This window comes from Nerophis ophidion, linkage group LG09 (genome assembly GCF_033978795.1).
Source record: "Nerophis ophidion isolate RoL-2023_Sa linkage group LG09, RoL_Noph_v1.0, whole genome shotgun sequence".
In the NCBI taxonomy this organism is placed as follows: Eukaryota; Metazoa; Chordata; class Actinopteri; order Syngnathiformes; family Syngnathidae; genus Nerophis; species Nerophis ophidion.
In genome coordinates, this window is record NC_084619.1 from 19,728,909 (window position 1) to 19,748,993 (window position 20,085).

The window sequence follows — 20,085 nt, forward strand, 5'->3', positions numbered from 1 at the left end:
TCTCCATCTCTCTCTGGCCGAAAACCTGGAAGACATCGAGCATTTTCTGGAGAGTGAGGACTCCTTTGATGTCAAATGGGCCTCTATCAGCTCCAGGCTCTATGAGGCAGCATCCCGATCCATTAGCTATAAGCGCAGAAAGCATCAGGACTGGTTTGATGAAAACACAGCCACAATAACCACCATGCTCAAACACATGCACACAGCACACAATGCTGTACTCAACAACCACACTTCAGCTGTGCTCCAACAGCAATGGCAAACATCCAGAAGGGAGGTGCAGTCAAAATTGCGTGCCCTGAAGAATGAGTGGTGGATATCAAAGGCAGCTGAAATACAATCTTCTACCAACAAAAATGATATGCACAACTTTTACGATGCAGTGAAAACCATCTACGGTCCAAGAAACTGCGCTGTCTCCCCGCTGAAGTCTAACGATGGTGCAACCCTCATAAAAGACCAGAAGCTCATCACCGAAAGATGGGCAGAACATTTTATGTTCCAATACGAATTGCAATTCGTATTCGAATCGATTTTTCCCACACCCCTAATATATACACATACACATGTATATATATATATATATATGCATATATATTTGTATAAATACATGTATATATATATATATATATGCATATATATGTACATATAATTATATTACATATATAATATATATATATACTATATATATAATAAATACATATATATATATACAGTATATACGTATATACACATATATATATATACACATATACATACATATATTAGATTAGATTAGATAGTACTTTATTTATTCCGTCAGGAAAATTAAAATTTTCAGCACAATCCCATTCAAGATCAGACAAACATTACAGGGAGACAGAACAGGATCGCTGATGGGTCTGCCGGCTTCCAGCGCCCCTTACAGAAAAGATGAGATACAGGTAAACAATGGGATAAAAGAAAAAGAAAAAGAAGATTAAAATAAAATTTAAAAAAAATCGGTCTTAGCCTGGGCCCTGGAGAGGGGGTGCAGACTGAGGCCAAGGGAAAAAAACAACTCATAGCCATAGAACACATCCCTCTTACATGTGTCAGAGGGAAACATCAATCTTCAAAGAATACAGAGGACATTAAAGCAGCAGATACAACCAGACACTTCTACATACAGCTATGAATAAAAAGTAAAAGAAACATATCTACTGTGGTGGCCTCTGCGGTGTTCCACGCCATCGTCCGCTGGGGTGGAGGTAGCATGGCCAGAGACAGGAGCAGACCCAACAAAGTAACCAAGACAGCCGACTCCACTCTCGGCCAGTGTCCGACACCTGCTCACCCAGCCAAGACACCGCGAAGCCTCTCCGTCCCAGCGCTCAGTGCTAGCTCCGCAGCCCTGTCCCCTCATCCGCAACTCCTCCAGTCCTTCCAAACCGACTCCGGTGTGGCAGACACCCAGCAGCAGGTCTCCATGGCCAAAAGGCTCCCGGGAGGCAGATCCAGAAGTCCACAAAAAAAGCACCACATAGGTCACGAAAGTGCCACCCCTTGTCACACAGTCCCAAAGGGTCCCGGACCAAGAGGCAAGAAAATATAACACATGAAAACAAGAGGGAAACACAAAAGGGTGACACAAGAGCAGAGAGATCCTGCATATATATATATATATATCTATATATATATATATATATATATATATATTTAAGAGTAATCATATTATACCCTGTGAATATGAACTTCAACTTTGGAGAAAAGTATAATTGAATGAGTGGAATAAGCTACAGTATGTCAGTAATTTGATAATGTATGCATGCAGTCATGCTGTACATCATCTGATAGATGATAAAATGAAAGTTAGGAAAAACACTTCAATAAATGAGATGGACTGTGAGAATATTATGGCTTCAGCTATGACAGACAGATTGTTAGGCATTTTAGGCAATTTATGGTACTACATGCACTAACGGGTCTTTTTCCTCCTGTACCTAATTACAGGGGAAAAAGGATGATGGAACACTGATAAAAAAGATGAAATGTCAGAAATAGAGTATGCTGTACTCTTAATTGGAGAGCAGAGAGCTTGCCAGCACCATTGCACACCTCACTAATCAGAGCAGACCCAGTCAGTCAAAATGAGATCCGCAAAGGAAATCAAGGTTTCATCACTGCAAAAAGATGACAACTAATGTTTGATATTTTTCTAATAGTGTCACGCACAGCAAAACATGTTGGTTGTCGGCATAGACAGGGAGGGACACTTGGATTCTACAGCCAAAAAAGAAATGACAGCCCAAGCAGGTCTCTTCTTGTCTTGCAGAAATAAGTATGAGCAAATTCCTGAGCCACACTTTGTCACTGGGCTCTCATAATCACTTTACTTGATCATTTGTATGCTTAAGAGATTAAACTTGGTAAATATGAGTTATCAGTGCGTGAAAAATTTGTTAGATCAAAGAAAATCTAAATTAAATCAAAAGATAAGTAATGGTCAGATTACATGTACGTGAAGTGTTCAGTGTTGAACAAGCTCCATTGTGACTAATTGTTTGTCACATTTGGCACCTTTCCTGTATAATGAATCCTGTCCCTCGGCTTCAGTAATATGCAATCACAGGAATGTGCACCGATAATGGAATTATTATTCAGCGTGGTGCTTTGTTGATAACTTACATCGATTGTTCATTCAATTATCAAATGAATAATTGCAGTGTGTACAGTACAGTAAAGGTCCACCCCCCATTGTTATTTCCCACACATACATATAAGTGTAAACAAGAGCATTAAATTGGATATGTGCTATTGCAAAACAAAAGAAATACAGCTGTACAAACAAGGCTTGCTTTTTATGGGAGCCTGCTCCCATGACAAACAATACAAACACAACGGACTCATTGCGCCTGTCAAACATCTCATTTTATTGCACTACACATTACAGTATCCTCAAGAAATCTGTCAATTAAAATGATATGAGTTTGCGCCACGGAACAAGGCAAAGACCTCCAGAGTGAATGGACACGGCTGGAAGAAGAGTTAACAACGGTTGTCTTCCTTTTAACTCCTCTCTTGTTCACGGCTCAACAGCCAATTCTAAAAACGTCTTTTAAAACCTGAAAAAGTAAGCATTAAAAGAAACCGTCTAGGGACTTGTGTACAGGGATGTGATCAGGGAAATACAAAAAAAAACTGAAAAACTGCAATTGTGGGTGAACTAAGGCTGCACGACAAATCAACATTGAATTGACATCGAAGTTATAATTAGTGCGATAAGTCTGAGTGACAGACATATTCCATCCAACCATTTTCTACCGCTTGTCCGTTTTTGGGGTCGAGGGGGTTGCTGGAGCCTATCTCAGCTGCATTTGGGCGGAAAGCGGGGTACACCCTGGACAAGTCGCCACCTCATCGCAGGGCCAACACAGATAGACAGACAACATTCACACACTAGGGCCAATTTAGTGTTGCCAATCAACCTATCCCCAGGTGCATGTCTTTGGCAGTGCGAGGAAGCCAGAGTACCAGGAGGGAACCCACAGAGTGACGGATTCGCCAATTAGAATTGTTAAGTCTGACAACACATACACAAAGACAAGACCTTCTGGAAGAAAAGTTATGTGGTCAGACGAAACCAAAAAATTGAGCTGTTTGGCCACAGTACTTAGCAATATGTTTGGAGGAGAAAATGTGAGGCTTTTAATCCCAGGAACACCAAGCCCAACGTCAAGCATGGTGGTGGTAGTAATATGCTCTGGGCCTGTTTTGTTACCAATGGAACTGCTGCTTTACAGAGAGTAAACGAGACAATGAAAAAGGAGGATTACCTCCAAATTCTTGAGGACAACCTAAAATCATCAGCCCGGACGGAGGTTGGGTCTTGGGCGCAGTTGGGTGTTCCAACAGGACAATGAGCCCAAACACACGTCAAAAGTGGTAAAGGAATGGCTAAATCAGGCTACAATTAAGGTTTTAGAATGGCATTCCTAAAGTCCTGACTTAAATGTGTGGACAATGCTGAAGAAACAAGTCCATGTCAGAAAACAAAGAAAATTATGCTGAACTGCACCAATTTTGTCAAGAGGAGTGGTCAAAAATTCAACCAGAAGCTTGCCAGAAGCTTGTGGATGGCTACCAAAAGCACCTTATTGCAGTGAAACTTGCCAAGGGACATGTAACCTAATATTAACATTGCTGTATGTATACTTTTGAGCCAGCGGATTTGGTCACATTTTAAGTAGACCCATAAAAAATTCATAAAAGAACCAAATTTCATGAAAGTTTTTAGTGACAAACTAGTATGTGCTCCAATCACTCTATCGCAAAAAAATAAGAGGTATAGAAATTATTGGAAACTCAAGACACCCATGACATTATGTTCTTTACAAGTGTATGTAAACTTGTGATTACGACTGTATATACCATAAGGGTAAAATTCCACTCCAACAGAGTAATTTAAGCAAGTATTGTTCCATTACTATTTCAATTTGTTTGGCTTCAATGAAAACACACAGTAAATAGACATGAGTCATGGCTATTTTTTTTCGACAAAAAACACTGGCACTAGCATAGAATCTAATTAGAAATTATGAGCTTACTAATAGAAGGTGATTTGTTGTAAACTATGACATAAAAAACATTGAATTATCATCGTCTCAGCAGCGCTCAGAGGAAATATGACATTAACATGTTTTATAGGTGCAACGTAACTCAATGAGAAGATAATGAATAGATCAACAATTAGCATGTACAGTTACTGCATGTTAAGAACAAGTCCACAATTGACATAAGAGATTAGCCGCATGAGAACATCACCATTACTCATCTCACTATGGCGCCAGGTCGGAGAAAATATGACGCAGAACTAAGACTTGTCTTGACTGGTACAAATAAATACACTGTAGAATTGACCAATGTTGACTAAATTACGAGGCTGATTTGTACACTGCGTGGTTGTACAACAGCGGCCACCGCCTTCCCCAAAAAGACAAAGACAGTGGATGATAAGATAGGAAGGTTTACTCCATTAATTATTCTCCTGCTATGGAATAAACTTGGTCAGGTGTTTTACCTCAATGCACAGAGTGAACTCTTATTGCTGCCTGTTAGGAAGTGAGAGACGAGAAGAACGAACCCGCACATTATCAACACTGGCAAAATGATCAAAGTCAATTTCATCGATCGTTCGATTTCAGTACCGTTCCAGTCCTGAATAGGTAACAAATCCTACGTCCCCCTTCCATCCAAAACTCTCCTCTAATTTACGCGATCCATTGGAATGACCAGTTTGGTCTAAAGAAACGGATGACTCACATCCTGTGTATATGAGAAACAGCTGGCCATAATTAGCTGAAACATTTTGTGAAATAGGGCCTGTAATATGTGCAATGGTCATATTCTTTCCAGTTACATTGGTGAAGGTTACATTAAGATGTAGCCTACTGTATTTGGCATTGCTGGGTGACGTGGCCATGTGGAAAATATACCATCAGCTGTGGAAAATGGAATGATGTAGACCAGGGGTGTCAAACTCATTTTAGATCGGGGGTGACATGGAGAAAAATCTACTCCCAAGTGGGCCGCACTGGTAAAATAATGGCAAGATTACTTAAAAATAAAGACAACTTCAGCTTTTTTTTTGTTTAAAAATAGAACAAGCACATTCTGAAAATGTACAAATGATAATGTTGATGGTTTTTTTTTTACACTTACAGGTGCTGGTCATATTATTAGAATATCATGAAAAAGTTGATTTATTTCATTAATTCCATTTAGAAATCAAACTTGTAGAATGTATACATTCATTTAAATAGACCTCCTTTTTAGACCAGTTGAACTGCCGTTTCTTTTCTTTTTCTTCTATGTCCCACTCTCCCGTGTGGAGGGGGTCCGGTCCGATCCGGTGGCCATGTACTGCTCGCCTGTGTATCGGCTGGGGACATCTCTGCGCTGCTGGTCCGCCTACGCTTGGGATGGTTTCCTGCTGGCTCCGCTGTGAACGGGACTCTCGCTGCTGTGTCTTGGATCCTCTTTGGACTGGACTCTCGCGACTGTGTTGTATCCATTGTGGATTGAAATTTCACAGTATCCTGTTAGATCCGCTCGACATCCATTGCTTTCCTCCTCTCTAAGGTTCTCATAGTCATCATTGTCACCGACGTCCCACTGGGTCATAATTGTCACCAATGTGCCACTGGGTGTGAGTTTTCCTTGCCCTTATATGGGCCTACCGAGGATGTCGTGGTGGTTTGTGCAGCCCTTTGAGACACTAGTGATTTAGGGCTATATAAGTAAACATTGATTGATTGATTGATTCCAAACAGACTGATACATTTAAAGTGTTTTTTGCCAAAAAGGAGACGATTATAGCTGACAACCAATGAAAACCCTAAATTCAACATCTCAGAAAATTAGAATATGGTGAAAAGGTCAGATATTGAAGACACCTGGTGCCACACTCTAATTAGCTAACTAACTCAAAACACCTGGAAAAGCCTTTAAATGGTCTCTCGTTTTGATTCTGTATGACACACAATCATGGGGAAGACTGCTGACTTGACAACTGTCCAAAAAATGACCTTAGATACTTTAAAGAAGGAGGCAAGAAACAAAAGGTCATTGCCAAAGAGGTTGGATGTTCCCAGAGCTCTGTGTCCAAGCACATTAATAGAGAGGCAAGGGAAGACAAAGATGTGGTAGAAAAAAGTGTACAAGCAAGAGGGATACCCGCGTCCTGGAGAGGATTGTCAAACAAAACCGATTCAAAAATGTGGGGGAGATCCACAAAGAGTGAACTGCAGCTGGAGTCAGTGCTTCAAGAACCACCACGCACCGACGTATGCAAGATATGGGCTTCAGCTGTCGCATTCCTTGTGTAAAGCCACTCTTGAATAAGAGACAACGTCAAAAGCGTCTCGCCTGGGCTCAAGACAAACAGGACTGGACTGCTGCTGAGTGGTCCAAAGTTATGTTTTCAGATGAAAGTAAATGTTGTATCTCCTTTGGAAATCAAGGTCCCAGAGTCTGGAGGAAGACAGGAGAGGCACAGAATCCACGTTGCCTGAAGTCCAGTGTCAAATTTCCACAATCGGTAATGGTCTGGGGTGCCATGTCATTTGCTGGTGTTGGTCCACTGTGTTTCCTGAGGTCTAGGGTCAATGCAGCAGTCTACCAGGAAGTTTTAGAACACTTTATGCTGCCTGCAGCGGACCAATTTTATGGAGGTGAAGATTTCATTTTCCAACATGACTTGGCACCTGCACACAGTGCCAAATCTACCAGTACCTTGGTTAAGGACCATGGTATCCCTGTTCTTGATTGTCCTGCAAACACACCTGACCTTAACCCCATAGAACACCTATGGGGTATTGTGAAGCGGAAGATGCGAGATGCCAGACCCAACAATGCTGAAGAGCTGAAGGCCACTATTAAAGCAACCTAGGCTCTCATAACACCTGAGGAGTGCAACAGACTGGTGGACTCCATGCCACGCCGTATTGCTGCAGCAATTCAGGCAAAAGGAGCTGCAACTAAGTATTGATTGCCGTACATGCTGAAACTTTCCATGTTCATACTTTTCAGTTGGCCCACATTTCTAAAAAATATTTTTTGGTACTAGTCGTAACTAATATTGTAATTTTCTGAGATACTGAATTTGGGATTTTCCGTAATTGTCAGTACTAATCATCAAAATTTAAAGAAATAAACATTTCAAATATATCACTATGTGTGTAATGAATTGATATAATATGTAAGTTTCACGTTCTGAATATAATTACTGAAATAAATCAACTTTTTCATGATATTCTAATAATATGAACAGCACCTGTACACGTTGCAGTTAATAGTATTCTATTTTTATTTGTTGTTATTTATAGTTTCTGAATAAATTATCTGATAATGTTCATCAGTCAACTCACTGGTGTTAATTTTCAATCTATCAAGATAAAAAAAAAAATATATCAAAATCAAATTACAGGATGTTATTTATGTAGTTTGCTCATTTTCCTCCACTGGTGCATTAACCTCATGTGGTTTATTTTTGTTACATACGTAGCATCATCTACAAAGATACAAAGAATTGCTATTGCGACATCTCGTTGACATATTTAGAACAGCAGTTTCTTTCATTCAAAAATTTCGGCTCATTTTTATACTTAGCAAACTCCTCCAGCGGGCCGGATAAAATCTGTTAGCGGGCCTGGGCCACGGGCCGTACGTTTGACACCTCTGATGTAAAGCATACACTCAGCCATATCTCAAACCACAATGTTTAAGATCAATGTTTGCACCCTCTCTCATGCACTGGCGTCCTTTCACTTCACAAATAATCATATCAATGTAAAAGATAGAACAGTGAGATGAGTGAACAACAATAAAAGTCAAGAAATATGACGATAAATTCCTGATTCCTAAGGGGTCATAATTTGATTTTTAATCAACAGTAAAACATTTCATTGTGGTCTACATAACAAGTTATGGGGGTCCAAATTTTGCATGGCTTTGTTTTACAGACCATCTTCAAGACGCATTCTGACTGTCTCTTCAAAATGACTTGTTTTGTGGGCGGTCTTATTTACCAGATGGTGCGTTTCATTAACCTCGGAAGTTGGAAGTCGGAGCTGGGAACGTCACAGTCGAGTTATGAGCGTTCCAGTTACAATGTAGAGAATCAAGATAGCCACACGCACGAAAGCTATTGTTGTGCATGCCTTATCTGAATATCAACAACTTATGGAAAAATATGCAGTCTTTCTGCAACCTTCAAACACGGTGAATTAGGCCTGGGCGATATGGCCTGAAAATAACATCGCCGCTTCCTCTGGGAGGCAAAACTTCTGTCTTGAACGAATTACTTCTGTTAACAAAACTGTAGCATTGCACATTGCATGCAAATAAATATACATTTCCAACATTAATATTATTAAAGTGTATACTAAAAACTTATGTAATGAATGAAACACTTAAGTAAATAAAAAGGTAGTTTTGCACATTGTATGCGAATAAATAGTCAAGTAAACCCAAGGGTCACTGGTTCAAATCCCACCTAGAACCAACCTCGTCACGTCCGTTGTGTCCTGAGCAAGACACTTCACCCTTGCTCCTGATGGGTGCTGGTTGGCGCCTTGCATGGCAGCTCCCTCCATCAGTGTGTGAATGTGTGTGTGAATGGGTAAATGTGGAAGTAGTGTCAAAGCGCTTTGAGTACCTTGAAGGTAGAAAAGCGCTATACAAGTACAACCCATTTATCATTTATTTAAAATAATGAGAGGACTTTGGTTTTAATAAGTGGATAAACGCAGGCTTTTCCTTTGTACGTACACATCTTGACGGTGTGCAGAGCGACAGCTTAAGCGGTCTGTGCATTTTGCTCCTTTCTCTTCATACATGGTAACTTGTGTAAATGATTCCACCACAGTAAGCTGCTCTATAGTGAGGGTTTTTTTGTTGTTCGCCTTGTAACGAGTTGCATTTCCCGCACTCGGCTTTGGTTTCGGATGCAGGAATAAGTTTGTTGTGCTGCTGCCTTATTGAATCAAACTTTGTCAAGTGCCGTCATTTGTTCCATAAACTAATAAAAATTATTTTCTTTGAAACAAACGTCTTGCTTTCGTTCACTGCTCTCTTAGCATTGGTCATGTTTTGCTCGGTGTTTGAATCGCCGTAAAAGGAAATAAGTAGGAGGGTGGAAGCAACGGAAGATTATCATACATAAACATACAGCAATACATCATATATGGATGATTTATTGCAACTAAAAATAGTCAGCAGTGCTAGTAGCAGATACAGTATCACAGAAGCTTTTATTATTATTTACACTCAAGGCAGCCAACTTTGAAAGTTGGGGGGTGTTCCAGTTGATGGATATATATTTAGAAATCTATATGTATGTAAGTGTGTGTGGTGTGTGTGCGTGCGTGTGTATACATACTGTATATAGACATAAGTATGTGTATATACATATATAAACATATGTATACGTATATATGTATACATAAACATATACACATGCACACACATATATGTACATATACAAATATATTTGTATTTGTAATGTATATATGTATACATAAATGAGTACATATGTATACACATACGTATATATATATGTAAACGCCTACATATATATGTATGTATGTATACATAAATGTATATATATATATATATATATATATATATATATATATATATATATAGTATGTGTGTGTACACGTATGTGTATACATATGTATGTGTACATATATACATACGTACATAAATGCATAAGTATATACAGGTATATGCATATGTATATACGTATATATGTATATATATATATATACACGTATATATATATGTATATACGTATATATATATGTATATATATATATGTATATATATATATATATATGTATATATATATATACACATATATATATATATATATATATGTATATATATATATATATATATATATATATATATATATATACATATATATGTGTGTAATACGTATACGTATACCCTCCATCCATCCATTTTATACCGGTTATACCCTATTGGGCTCGCGGGGGGGGCTGATGCCTATCTCAGCTACAATCGGGTGGAAGGCGGTATACACCCTGGACAAGTCGCCACCTCATCGCAGGGCCAACACAGAAAGACAGACAACATTCCCACTCACATTCACACACTAGGGCCAATTTAGTGTTGCAAATCAACTTATCCCAAGGTGCATGTGTTTGGAAGTGGAGGAAGCCGGAGTACCCGGAGGGAACCCACGCATTCACGGGAAGGACATGCAAACTCCACACAGAAAGATCCCGAGCCCGGGATTGAACCCAGGACTACTCAGGACCTTCGTATTGTGAGGCAGATGCACTAACCCCTCTTCCACCGTGAAGCCCCATATATGTATACATTTTATACATATATATATAAATATCTGTATAGATATTGCATACACACACGCATATATATATATATATATTCAAATATATATATACATATATATATACACACATATACACATGTACTGTATATATATATATAGACATATATACATACATATAAACATACATATATATACATTTACACATATATACATACATATATATACATATACATATATACACACATATATAAACATATAAACATATATACATACACATATACACACATATATATATATATATATATCTAAATATTCACATATATATACATAGATATATATAGACATATATATACATACATATAAACATACATATATACATATCCACATATATACATACATATGTATACATATTCATATATATATACACACACACACATATATGCATATATATACATATATATATATATATATATATATACACACACATATATGCATATATATACATACACATATATACACACACACGTATATATACATACATATATATATACACACATATATATATATATGTATATATATACACATATATATATATATATATATATATATATATATATATATATATATATATACATTTATTTATTTATAGATATACACAAATACATATATAGATATATAAATATACAACAACTGTGCTCGGGAAAATATAATTCTGGACTGGCGAAGAGGTCTTTGGGTAAACCTTTGCCATGTATGGCTATTTCCACTGACGTTACCAAGGCAAACTATGTCACGATCGTCTCAAATTCTCAACGTCTCTTTTGAAACAAGGCAAAATTATGTTTTATAATTAGCACCGCTAATTTTCTGGACTAATGGAGATCCCAAATACACAAAAACAGGTGCCAACAGGTTAAAAAAAGTTGGTTTTGCATAATATGACCCCTTACAAGGAGGACTGTCAAGACGTCATAAACATTAGTGTCCATGAGCAGCATACAAATCTATCCATTCATCACAATCATCAATTAAATGTCCTAATATTAGCCGTATTGTACTGAGTGTCTCGGACACAGTCACGTCTACAACATTTGCAACATTAGCTTGACTTTGCAATAACTTCCATTTATGATTCTATGGTCATCATAAGACTGTCTTTGAAATAGGGCATGATTTACCTAGATCAGTCATTCTCAAACAGGGGCTCCTTTTACTAGCACCCAAAAAATCACCTGGTTAAAATACAGTGTTTTATTTTCCTATATTCAAACACAGTGTTACTGTCAAACTGTGCGTAATGTTACAGTGGCCAAAAATATTAAATACTGTAGTTATTGTTTTAATGACTACTTAGGCTACTCTGTTTTAATTTAGGTCATTGTGGTGGTATTTGGAGAGCCAAGTGTTTTCTGAGGTGGTTCTTAAAAAGTTAAACGTTTGAGACCCACTGACCTAGATGTCTTTGATTTTAGATTGTCTAAAAATGCCGATTTTGAGGACAAACTTGTCAAAGGTGATGACGCTGCATCATTACCGCATCACTGCTTTGTGTCTGTATCAGTGTTAAGGCTGACAAAATAATAGCTTACTCATCCTGGGAAAACAGAATCCACTGAAGGATGCAGCACTAGTGTGAATGATTTTCTCAAAACATTCACGTAAATATTTAGCATGAATGATCAGAGAGCCTAAATATAGCCTGAAATCGAATCAAAAATTATTTGTCCACAAAAATGGTACCAATGTCCTTGCCTGATCATAGTAGTAAGCAGGTGAAATCACACCAGGCTGACCATCAAGGACGAGATAACAGCAAAGAGACAGCTCTGAAGACAGCTTTGTCAGTCACTTAAGTGAATCGCCTCCTCACAGACGACAGCCATTCTCTTATCACACTAATCTGGATAACTTCGGCACTAAGTCAGTGACGGAAGCATGGATAAATGAGTTTACTCCTACACTGATTGGATTATGAAGCAAGGGGGGGTTTGACCTGATGGCCCCCAACCACAACAACCCCTGGCTCGCTTTAATGAACACAGAGGGCTTCAATATAGAAAATAGCATATGATCTAGTGAATGGAAAAAGGCACACTAAAATAGTATTTGTAAGTTTACATTGACTTTGTACATCAAATGTGCAGTATATGATTATGTTGACTCCATACAAGTTTATATTATTAAAATCTAACCAGTGATCTATAAGAATTTTTACAAGGACAGTTTACTCACAATGATTCAACTCCCCTGCTACACTAGAGAAGAGCTGCATTTTATATGACAGCTGACTCAATAGTAATCTGGTCGAGGTTAAACGTGAGCCTCTGGAGTCCAGAAGCTGCGTTTGCATCCATAAGAAGATGGAGGCTGCATACACACTAAACATGCACCACTTAAAGGAATAAAAAACACCATATGCATAATGGTGACTCTTAAGTAGGCATCCCATTGCAGCTTTATAGACAGAAGTCTGGAGTTGTCATGCTGCAAACACAGACAGGCTTGCAGGCAATGAAATATATGCAAATGAAGACATACTTCAACTTTCACTGACAAAATCAGTGCCCCTTAAGAGTTCCATTCATGCCCTGCAACAGTGTTAGTATAAGGGAGGAGTCGGGATGGAACAAATCCGTATAGGCAGAAAAAGGGCTGGGCGACATGGACGAAACACTATATATATATCAATATATATATCAATATATTTTTTCTCAAACTCGATATATATATATATATATATATTTTTTTTTTTTTTTTTTTCCTGTGAAAATATAAATATAAAAGAGATTTATTTTTGAGCGAGATTCAGGGAAATTGAAGTGAGTGAAGTGTACTGTGAACAGTCAGTGGCACTTTTATTTACCCAGTTAGTCAAGATGGGTATTAACAGCACAGAAAAAAAAAACTGTTTAAGTAGCCCTGAATTACATAACATAAATAAAATGGAAAAATATTATTTCTATGTAAAATAAATAACATAGCGGTGCAAATAATACAAAATGTAACAAACTCAGATAAAAAAATACATTTGCAGGCATGCACTTTTTAATTCCCAGTCGACGATGTAATGGACTGTCACACATGTACAGTTTTGGTCAGCGACAAGTAAGTGACTTGAATCAATTGTGCGGCAATGATTTTCCTCACTTCGGCATACATTTTTGGCAGCATTTCTTGTGCGAAATATGGCAACTCAAGAACACTTTTGATTTGGGCTTACAGGCATAACAACTCAAATGAATGTTTTATCCAGACGCATAAATTTGTCCAAATGTGGCCAAGTAGACTCGTGGGTTTCCTGGATGTCGTCAACATCGCTAAAAGAAAAATCTAAAGAACAAAATCCCTCTGCCGAGTTCCATTAGTTTTTTTAATATATACGTAAATCGCCCGTTTAAAAATTCCTTCTTCACTTCTGCGACTCTCTCGTCGTCATTTGGGATGTCTGTTGTGATTTCCCTTCCTGGTTCCATGACCTATCTTGCTTCTGATTGGCCAGTCCCTAATATTTTGCCCTAATTTCAACCAATCGTGACTCATTTTAGTAAACAACCAACCTCTTATAAGTGCAAGCACTTCTTGGAAGGAGGAAGGGGAGGGGTTTTGTAGCAAGCGAGAAGCGAGGAACAAATAAGCAGTGTTTGGTCATTTTAACGTCCATCCATCCAGCCATCCATCTTCTACCGCTTATTCCCTTTGGGGTCGCAGGGGCGCTGGTGCCTATATCATTTACATTCGGGCGGAAGGCCGTGTACACCCTGGACAAGTCGTCACCTCATCGCAGGGCCAACACAGATGGACAGACAACAATCACACTCACGTTCACACACTAGGGCCAATTTTAGTGTTGCCAATCAACTTATCCCCAGATGCATGTCTTTGGAAGTGGGAGGAAGCTGGAGTACCCGGAGGGAACATGCAAACTCCACACAGAAAGATCCCGAGCCAGGGATTGAACCCAGGACTACACCGGACCTTCGTATTGTGAGACAGACACACTAACCCCTGTACCACTCTGCTGCCCGTCATTTTAACGTTAAAGAAGTTAAATCGATAATACGATATTTTCTTAAATCATATCTTGTTTGAAAATATATCGATATACCTTACGAACTCGATATGTCGCCCAGCCCTAGGCAGAAATGTAAGTGAAACAGATGCAAAGAGTAAGGCAGTGGTTCTCAAATGGGGGTACACGTACCCCTGGGGGTACTTGAAGGTATGCCAAGGGGTACATGAGATGCATAAATATATTTATTGAATAATACTTCAACAAAATATGAATGTAAGTTCATAAACTGTGGAAAAAAATACAACAATGCAATATTCAGTGTTGACAGCTAGATTTTTTGTGGACAATATTGATGTTAAAAAATTATTTTTTTGTGAAGAAATGTTTAGAATTAAGTTCATGAATCCAGATGGATGTCTATTACAATCCCCTAAGAGGGCACTTTAAGTTGATGATTACTTCTATGTGTAGAAATCTTAATTCATAATTGACTCACTTGTTTATTTTTCAACAAGTTTTTTGTTATTTTTATATCTTTTTTTCCAAATAGTTTAAGAAAGACCACTACAAATGAGCAATATTTTGCTCTGTTATAGAATCTAAAGGCCTACTGAAACCCACTACTACCCACCACGCAGTCTGATAGTTTATATATCAATGATGAAATATTAACATTGCAACACATGCCAATACGGCCTTTTTAGTTTACTAAATTACAATTTTAAATTTCCCGGGAATTTCGTCTTGAAAACGTTGTGTAATGATGACGTGTACGCAAGACGTCACGGGTTTTAAAGGAAATATGAGCGCTGCACACACACACAGCTAAAAGTTGTCTGCTTTAATGGCATAATTACACAGTATTTTGGAGATCTGTGTTGCTGAATCTTTTGCAATTTGTTCAATTAATAATGGAGAAGTCACAGTAGAAAGATGGAGTTGGGAAGCTTTAGCCTTCAGCCACACAAACACACGGTGATTCCTTATTTAAAATTCCTGGAGGTGAAACTTTACTATGGATCAGAGCGCGGTCAAGCAAACATGAATCACGACGGAATGTCAACCAGCAGGTTTTGGTGAGAAAATTGTGGTAAAAAGTCGCTTCTTACCGGAGAAAAGTGTGCCGTCGACTCCCCTGAGACATTGGCGTCAAGACACCGGTGGACGTACACCTCCGACTATCAGGTACTATTTAACTCACTAAAACACTACCAACACAATAGAAAGATAAGGGATTTCCCAGAATTATCCTAGTAAGTGTGTCTAAAAACATCGGAATCTGTCCCAATGCAATCGCGTTTTTTTTTTTACTTATTTTTTTTTTTATAATTTTTTTTTGTGGTCCGTCGCTATTAATAACCTCAAACACGATTCTTTCATCCTCCCTCAAATTAATGGGGAAATTGTCGTTTTCCCGGTCCGAATAGCACTTTTTGTTGGAGGCTCCCATTAAAAACAATGTGAATATGTGAGGAGCCATCAAACATGTGACGTCATCGTCTGTGACTTCCGGTAGAGGCAGGGCATTTCTCTTAACACCGAAAGTTGCGAACTTTATCGTGGATGTTCTCTACTAAATCCTTTCAGCAAAAATATGGCAATATCGCAAAATGATCAAGTATGACACATAGAATGGACCTGCTATCTCCGTTTACATGAGAAAATCTCATTTCAGTAGGCCTTTAATAAATCAGAAACTGACGACATAGTGCTGTATTTTACTTCTTATCGCTTTTTTTCAACCAAAAATGCTTTGCTCTGATTAGGGGGTACTTGAATTAAAAAAATGTTCACAGGGGGTACATCACTGAAAAAAGGTTGAGAACCACTGGAGAAAGGGACTGCATGGACTTCCTCATTCCAGGCTGCACTTCTGCTCCCTCACAGGGTCACTGCATGTTGTAAAAAATGAAAAAAAAAACCTCCTAGCAGGAACAGGATGAGCAACTACTGCATTGTAGCCTCACAAAAAAAGAAATCTGCACCAGCCTGCAGGTAAATACATGGATCTCCCTGATGAATGGGGAAACACCCGCAGGGAGGGGAGAGCCAGGAAGCAGGCTGGCTGACTTCACCTATATGTGGACTTCAACGTTTGGGTGAAGTATCATGGTAATTATGTTTAATACCTCAACCCAAGGCCCCACTACTACTGGGGGGGTCATGGTTTCCAAGCCGTGATGATAGTGTAGTTTCTGCTGCAGTACCATCCCACTCACGCACACGCTGCAGTTTCACAGAAGGAAAGAGATGGAGGTTGCCCCCTTCAGAACATCAGCCACATATATTAAAATACCTCATCCCGCTTTGAAACACATGTGTAGGCTGTGGAATAAGTTGAAGGGCAAATAAGGAAAAAAGAGGGGCTAGTTAGTAGTGAGCGGCGGGGCAGCACCAGTGGGGCTGATGATGGGCTCCAAACAACTGCATTGCCTGTACAAATCTGCGTGGAAACACACACACCGGGACGACATATCCTGACTCACAACGGACACTGACGTTGACGCAACCAAGACGAGAGCGGTGCAGGAAACCCTTGAAGCTAGTTAGCTCTACTTCCTTAGCCGCCGCCGAAAAAAACAACCGACGTTCCTCCAGGTCCCGACCAGCCCGCTCCTCTACCGCCCTCCTTCCGCGTAACGTCCTGGGACTCACCGGTCTGACGTGCTGCTGGTGCCGCTGGGAAGGGGCGACGAGTGCGGGGAGGCTGCCGGCCGACGCTCCGCCGCTCCGGGACAAGAGCAGGACTGATCTGCACACTTTCGCAGCCATCTCTGAAGTGAAAGCTCGCCGGGGAAGGAGGACTGGCTGCGGGCGGGCTCACTGAGACTCTCCGAAGGGGGAAGAGGGAGGAGGGTGGGCGGGTTTGCGGGGCTGGACTATACGCTCTCGTAGACATGCCCAGTGTGGTGTCTGTACCTTTCAAGCACAAAGTCTATTATTTTAAGATGGACAAGGATCTTATAAAGTTTATTTCGTCTCTACTGATACTATCCAACGTCTTGTAACAATAGTTAACAATAGTTGTGCCATTAAAATGACTCAATGCAAGTGTAAAGCAAATACAGTGGGGCAAAAAGTATTTAGTCAGCCACCGATTGTGCAAGTTCTCCCACTTAAAACAGGGGTCTCAAACTCAATTTACCTGGGGGCCACTGGATGCAGAAACTGGGTGAGGCTGGGTCGCAAGAAAAGATTTCTTTAAAAAATCCAACATGCACTTTTTAATGAATTCCCCTTCTTTAAATGGCTTTCCGGCTCTAGCAACATACTTGTCAACTCTCGCGATCTTTCCGGGAAACACCCGAATGTCAGCCGAGGTCAATTAATTTCCCGGTTTTCACTCGGAATACAATTTTAAGGGCGTGCCGTGATAGCACTGCCTTTAGCGTCCTCTACAAACTGCAGACTCGTCCGCTTTTCCACCATACAAACAGTGTGCCGGCCCAATCACCTATTGTATGATGCTTCTGCAAATCCACGGAAGTGACTGCAAGACATACTTGATCAACAGCCTACAATAGGGGGCCGGGGTGTGTATTGTAGCCCGGAAGAGTTAGGGCTGCATGGGATTCTGGGTATTTGTTCTGTTGTGTTTATGTTGTGTTACAGTGCGGATGTTCTCCCAAAATGTGTTTGTCATTCTTGTTTGGTGTGGGTTCACAGTGTGGCGTATACTTGTAACAGTGTTAAAGTTGTTCATACTGCCACCCTCAGTGTGACCTGTATGGCTGTTGATCAACTATGTCTTGCAGTCGCTTACTGCGTCTACAGAAGCCAAATACAACATTTGGCTGGGCTGGCACGCTGTTTGTACAGGTTGTAGAGGACATTAAAGGCAGTGCCTCCACGGTGCCCCCTTAATATTGTTGTTTGGGTGAAATTCAGGGGAATGATTACCCCTGGAGGGCCATTGAAATTTGGAAGTCTCCCGGAAAAATCGAGAGTATACAAGTATGACGCTGTAAAGGGCCATTCATGTAAAACTTGCGGGCTGCACCAACATTAAATTTTCACATCAAGGTGCGGGCCGCAAAATAACGTCTCGCGGGCCGCGTGTTTGAGACCCCTGCCTTAAAATGATGACAGAGGTCTGTAATTTTCATCATAGGTACACTTCAACTGTGAGAGACAGATTGTGAAAAAAAATCCAGGAATTCACATTGTAGGAATTTTAAAGAATTTATTTGTAAATTATGGTGGAAAATAAGTATTTGGTCAACCATTCAAAGCTCTCGTTGATGGAAGGAGGTTTTGGCTCAAAAACTCACAATACATGGCCCCATTCATTCTTTCCCCAACACAGATCAATCGTTCTGTTCCCTTAGCAGAAAAACAGCCCCAAAGCATGATGTTTCCACCCCCATGCTTCACAGTAGGTGTGGTGTTCTTGGGATGCAACTCAGTATTCTTCCTCCAAACACGACGAGTTGAGTTTATACCAAAATGGATACATGGATGATACAGCAGAGGATTGGGAGAATATCATGTGGTCAGATGAAACCAAAATAGAACTTTTTGGTATGAACTCCTTGCGGCTCTTTAGCGCCGCCCTAGTGGCTCCTTGGACCTCTTTCGTTGTGTTAAAATTGAAAACATAACACAAACCTTTCTAATTGTTACAAGTCCCACTGGTTATGTAATACATACTTCACTGATGAGAGCATTTGGCAAGCACTGTTTTGTCCTACTAATTTCAGCGATCCTTGAACACATCATAGTGTGTTTACATGTACGACTTTCTCCGAAGCTGCCACGGAAAGACGTGTTTTATGCCACTCCTTCTTTGTCTGATTTTGTCCACCAAACTTGCTATGCTGTGTTTGAATCCACAGAGGTGAGCTTTGTTGATGTTATTGATTTGCTGGAGTGCTTAACAGACATATTTAATCAAACCATAGCTGCAAGCTAATTGATGCTAACATGCTATTTAGGCTAACTGCATGTACATACTGCATCATTATTCCTCATTTATAGGTATATTTGAGATCATTTAATTTCCTTTACTTATGTCCTCTGTTTATTTAATTTATATTTGCATGACTCATGACACATTATCTGTATGTAATATTGGCTGAATTTCTCATCGTTGTTTGAGTGCCATGTTTTTCCCAGACCACAACAAACGTTACCGAGCTTGCAAATATTGTAATGAATCCATTAGAATAAGACAGCTTGCCGTTTCCTTAAACTTAGAGACACACATCAATACCTTTGGCCATTCAGAGCCAGT

The 20,085-nt window shown here is 39.5% G+C and overlaps 1 protein-coding gene across 2 annotated transcripts in view; it reads right to left on the minus strand.

Moving 5' to 3' along the window:
* The window catches only part of mcu (mitochondrial calcium uniporter), a 159,510-nt gene extending 141,817 nt beyond the window's left edge, over positions 1-17,693 (minus strand). For both annotated transcript variants that reach the window (XM_061910494.1, XM_061910493.1), the window contains exon 1: positions 17,508-17,693. In XM_061910494.1, coding sequence (XP_061766478.1) covers positions 17,508-17,624 — 117 coding nt within the window. In that variant the 5' untranslated portion in view covers positions 17,625-17,693. The remainder of the gene's footprint in view (positions 1-17,507) is intronic.
* Between the last annotated feature and the right edge of the window lie 2,392 nt (positions 17,694-20,085).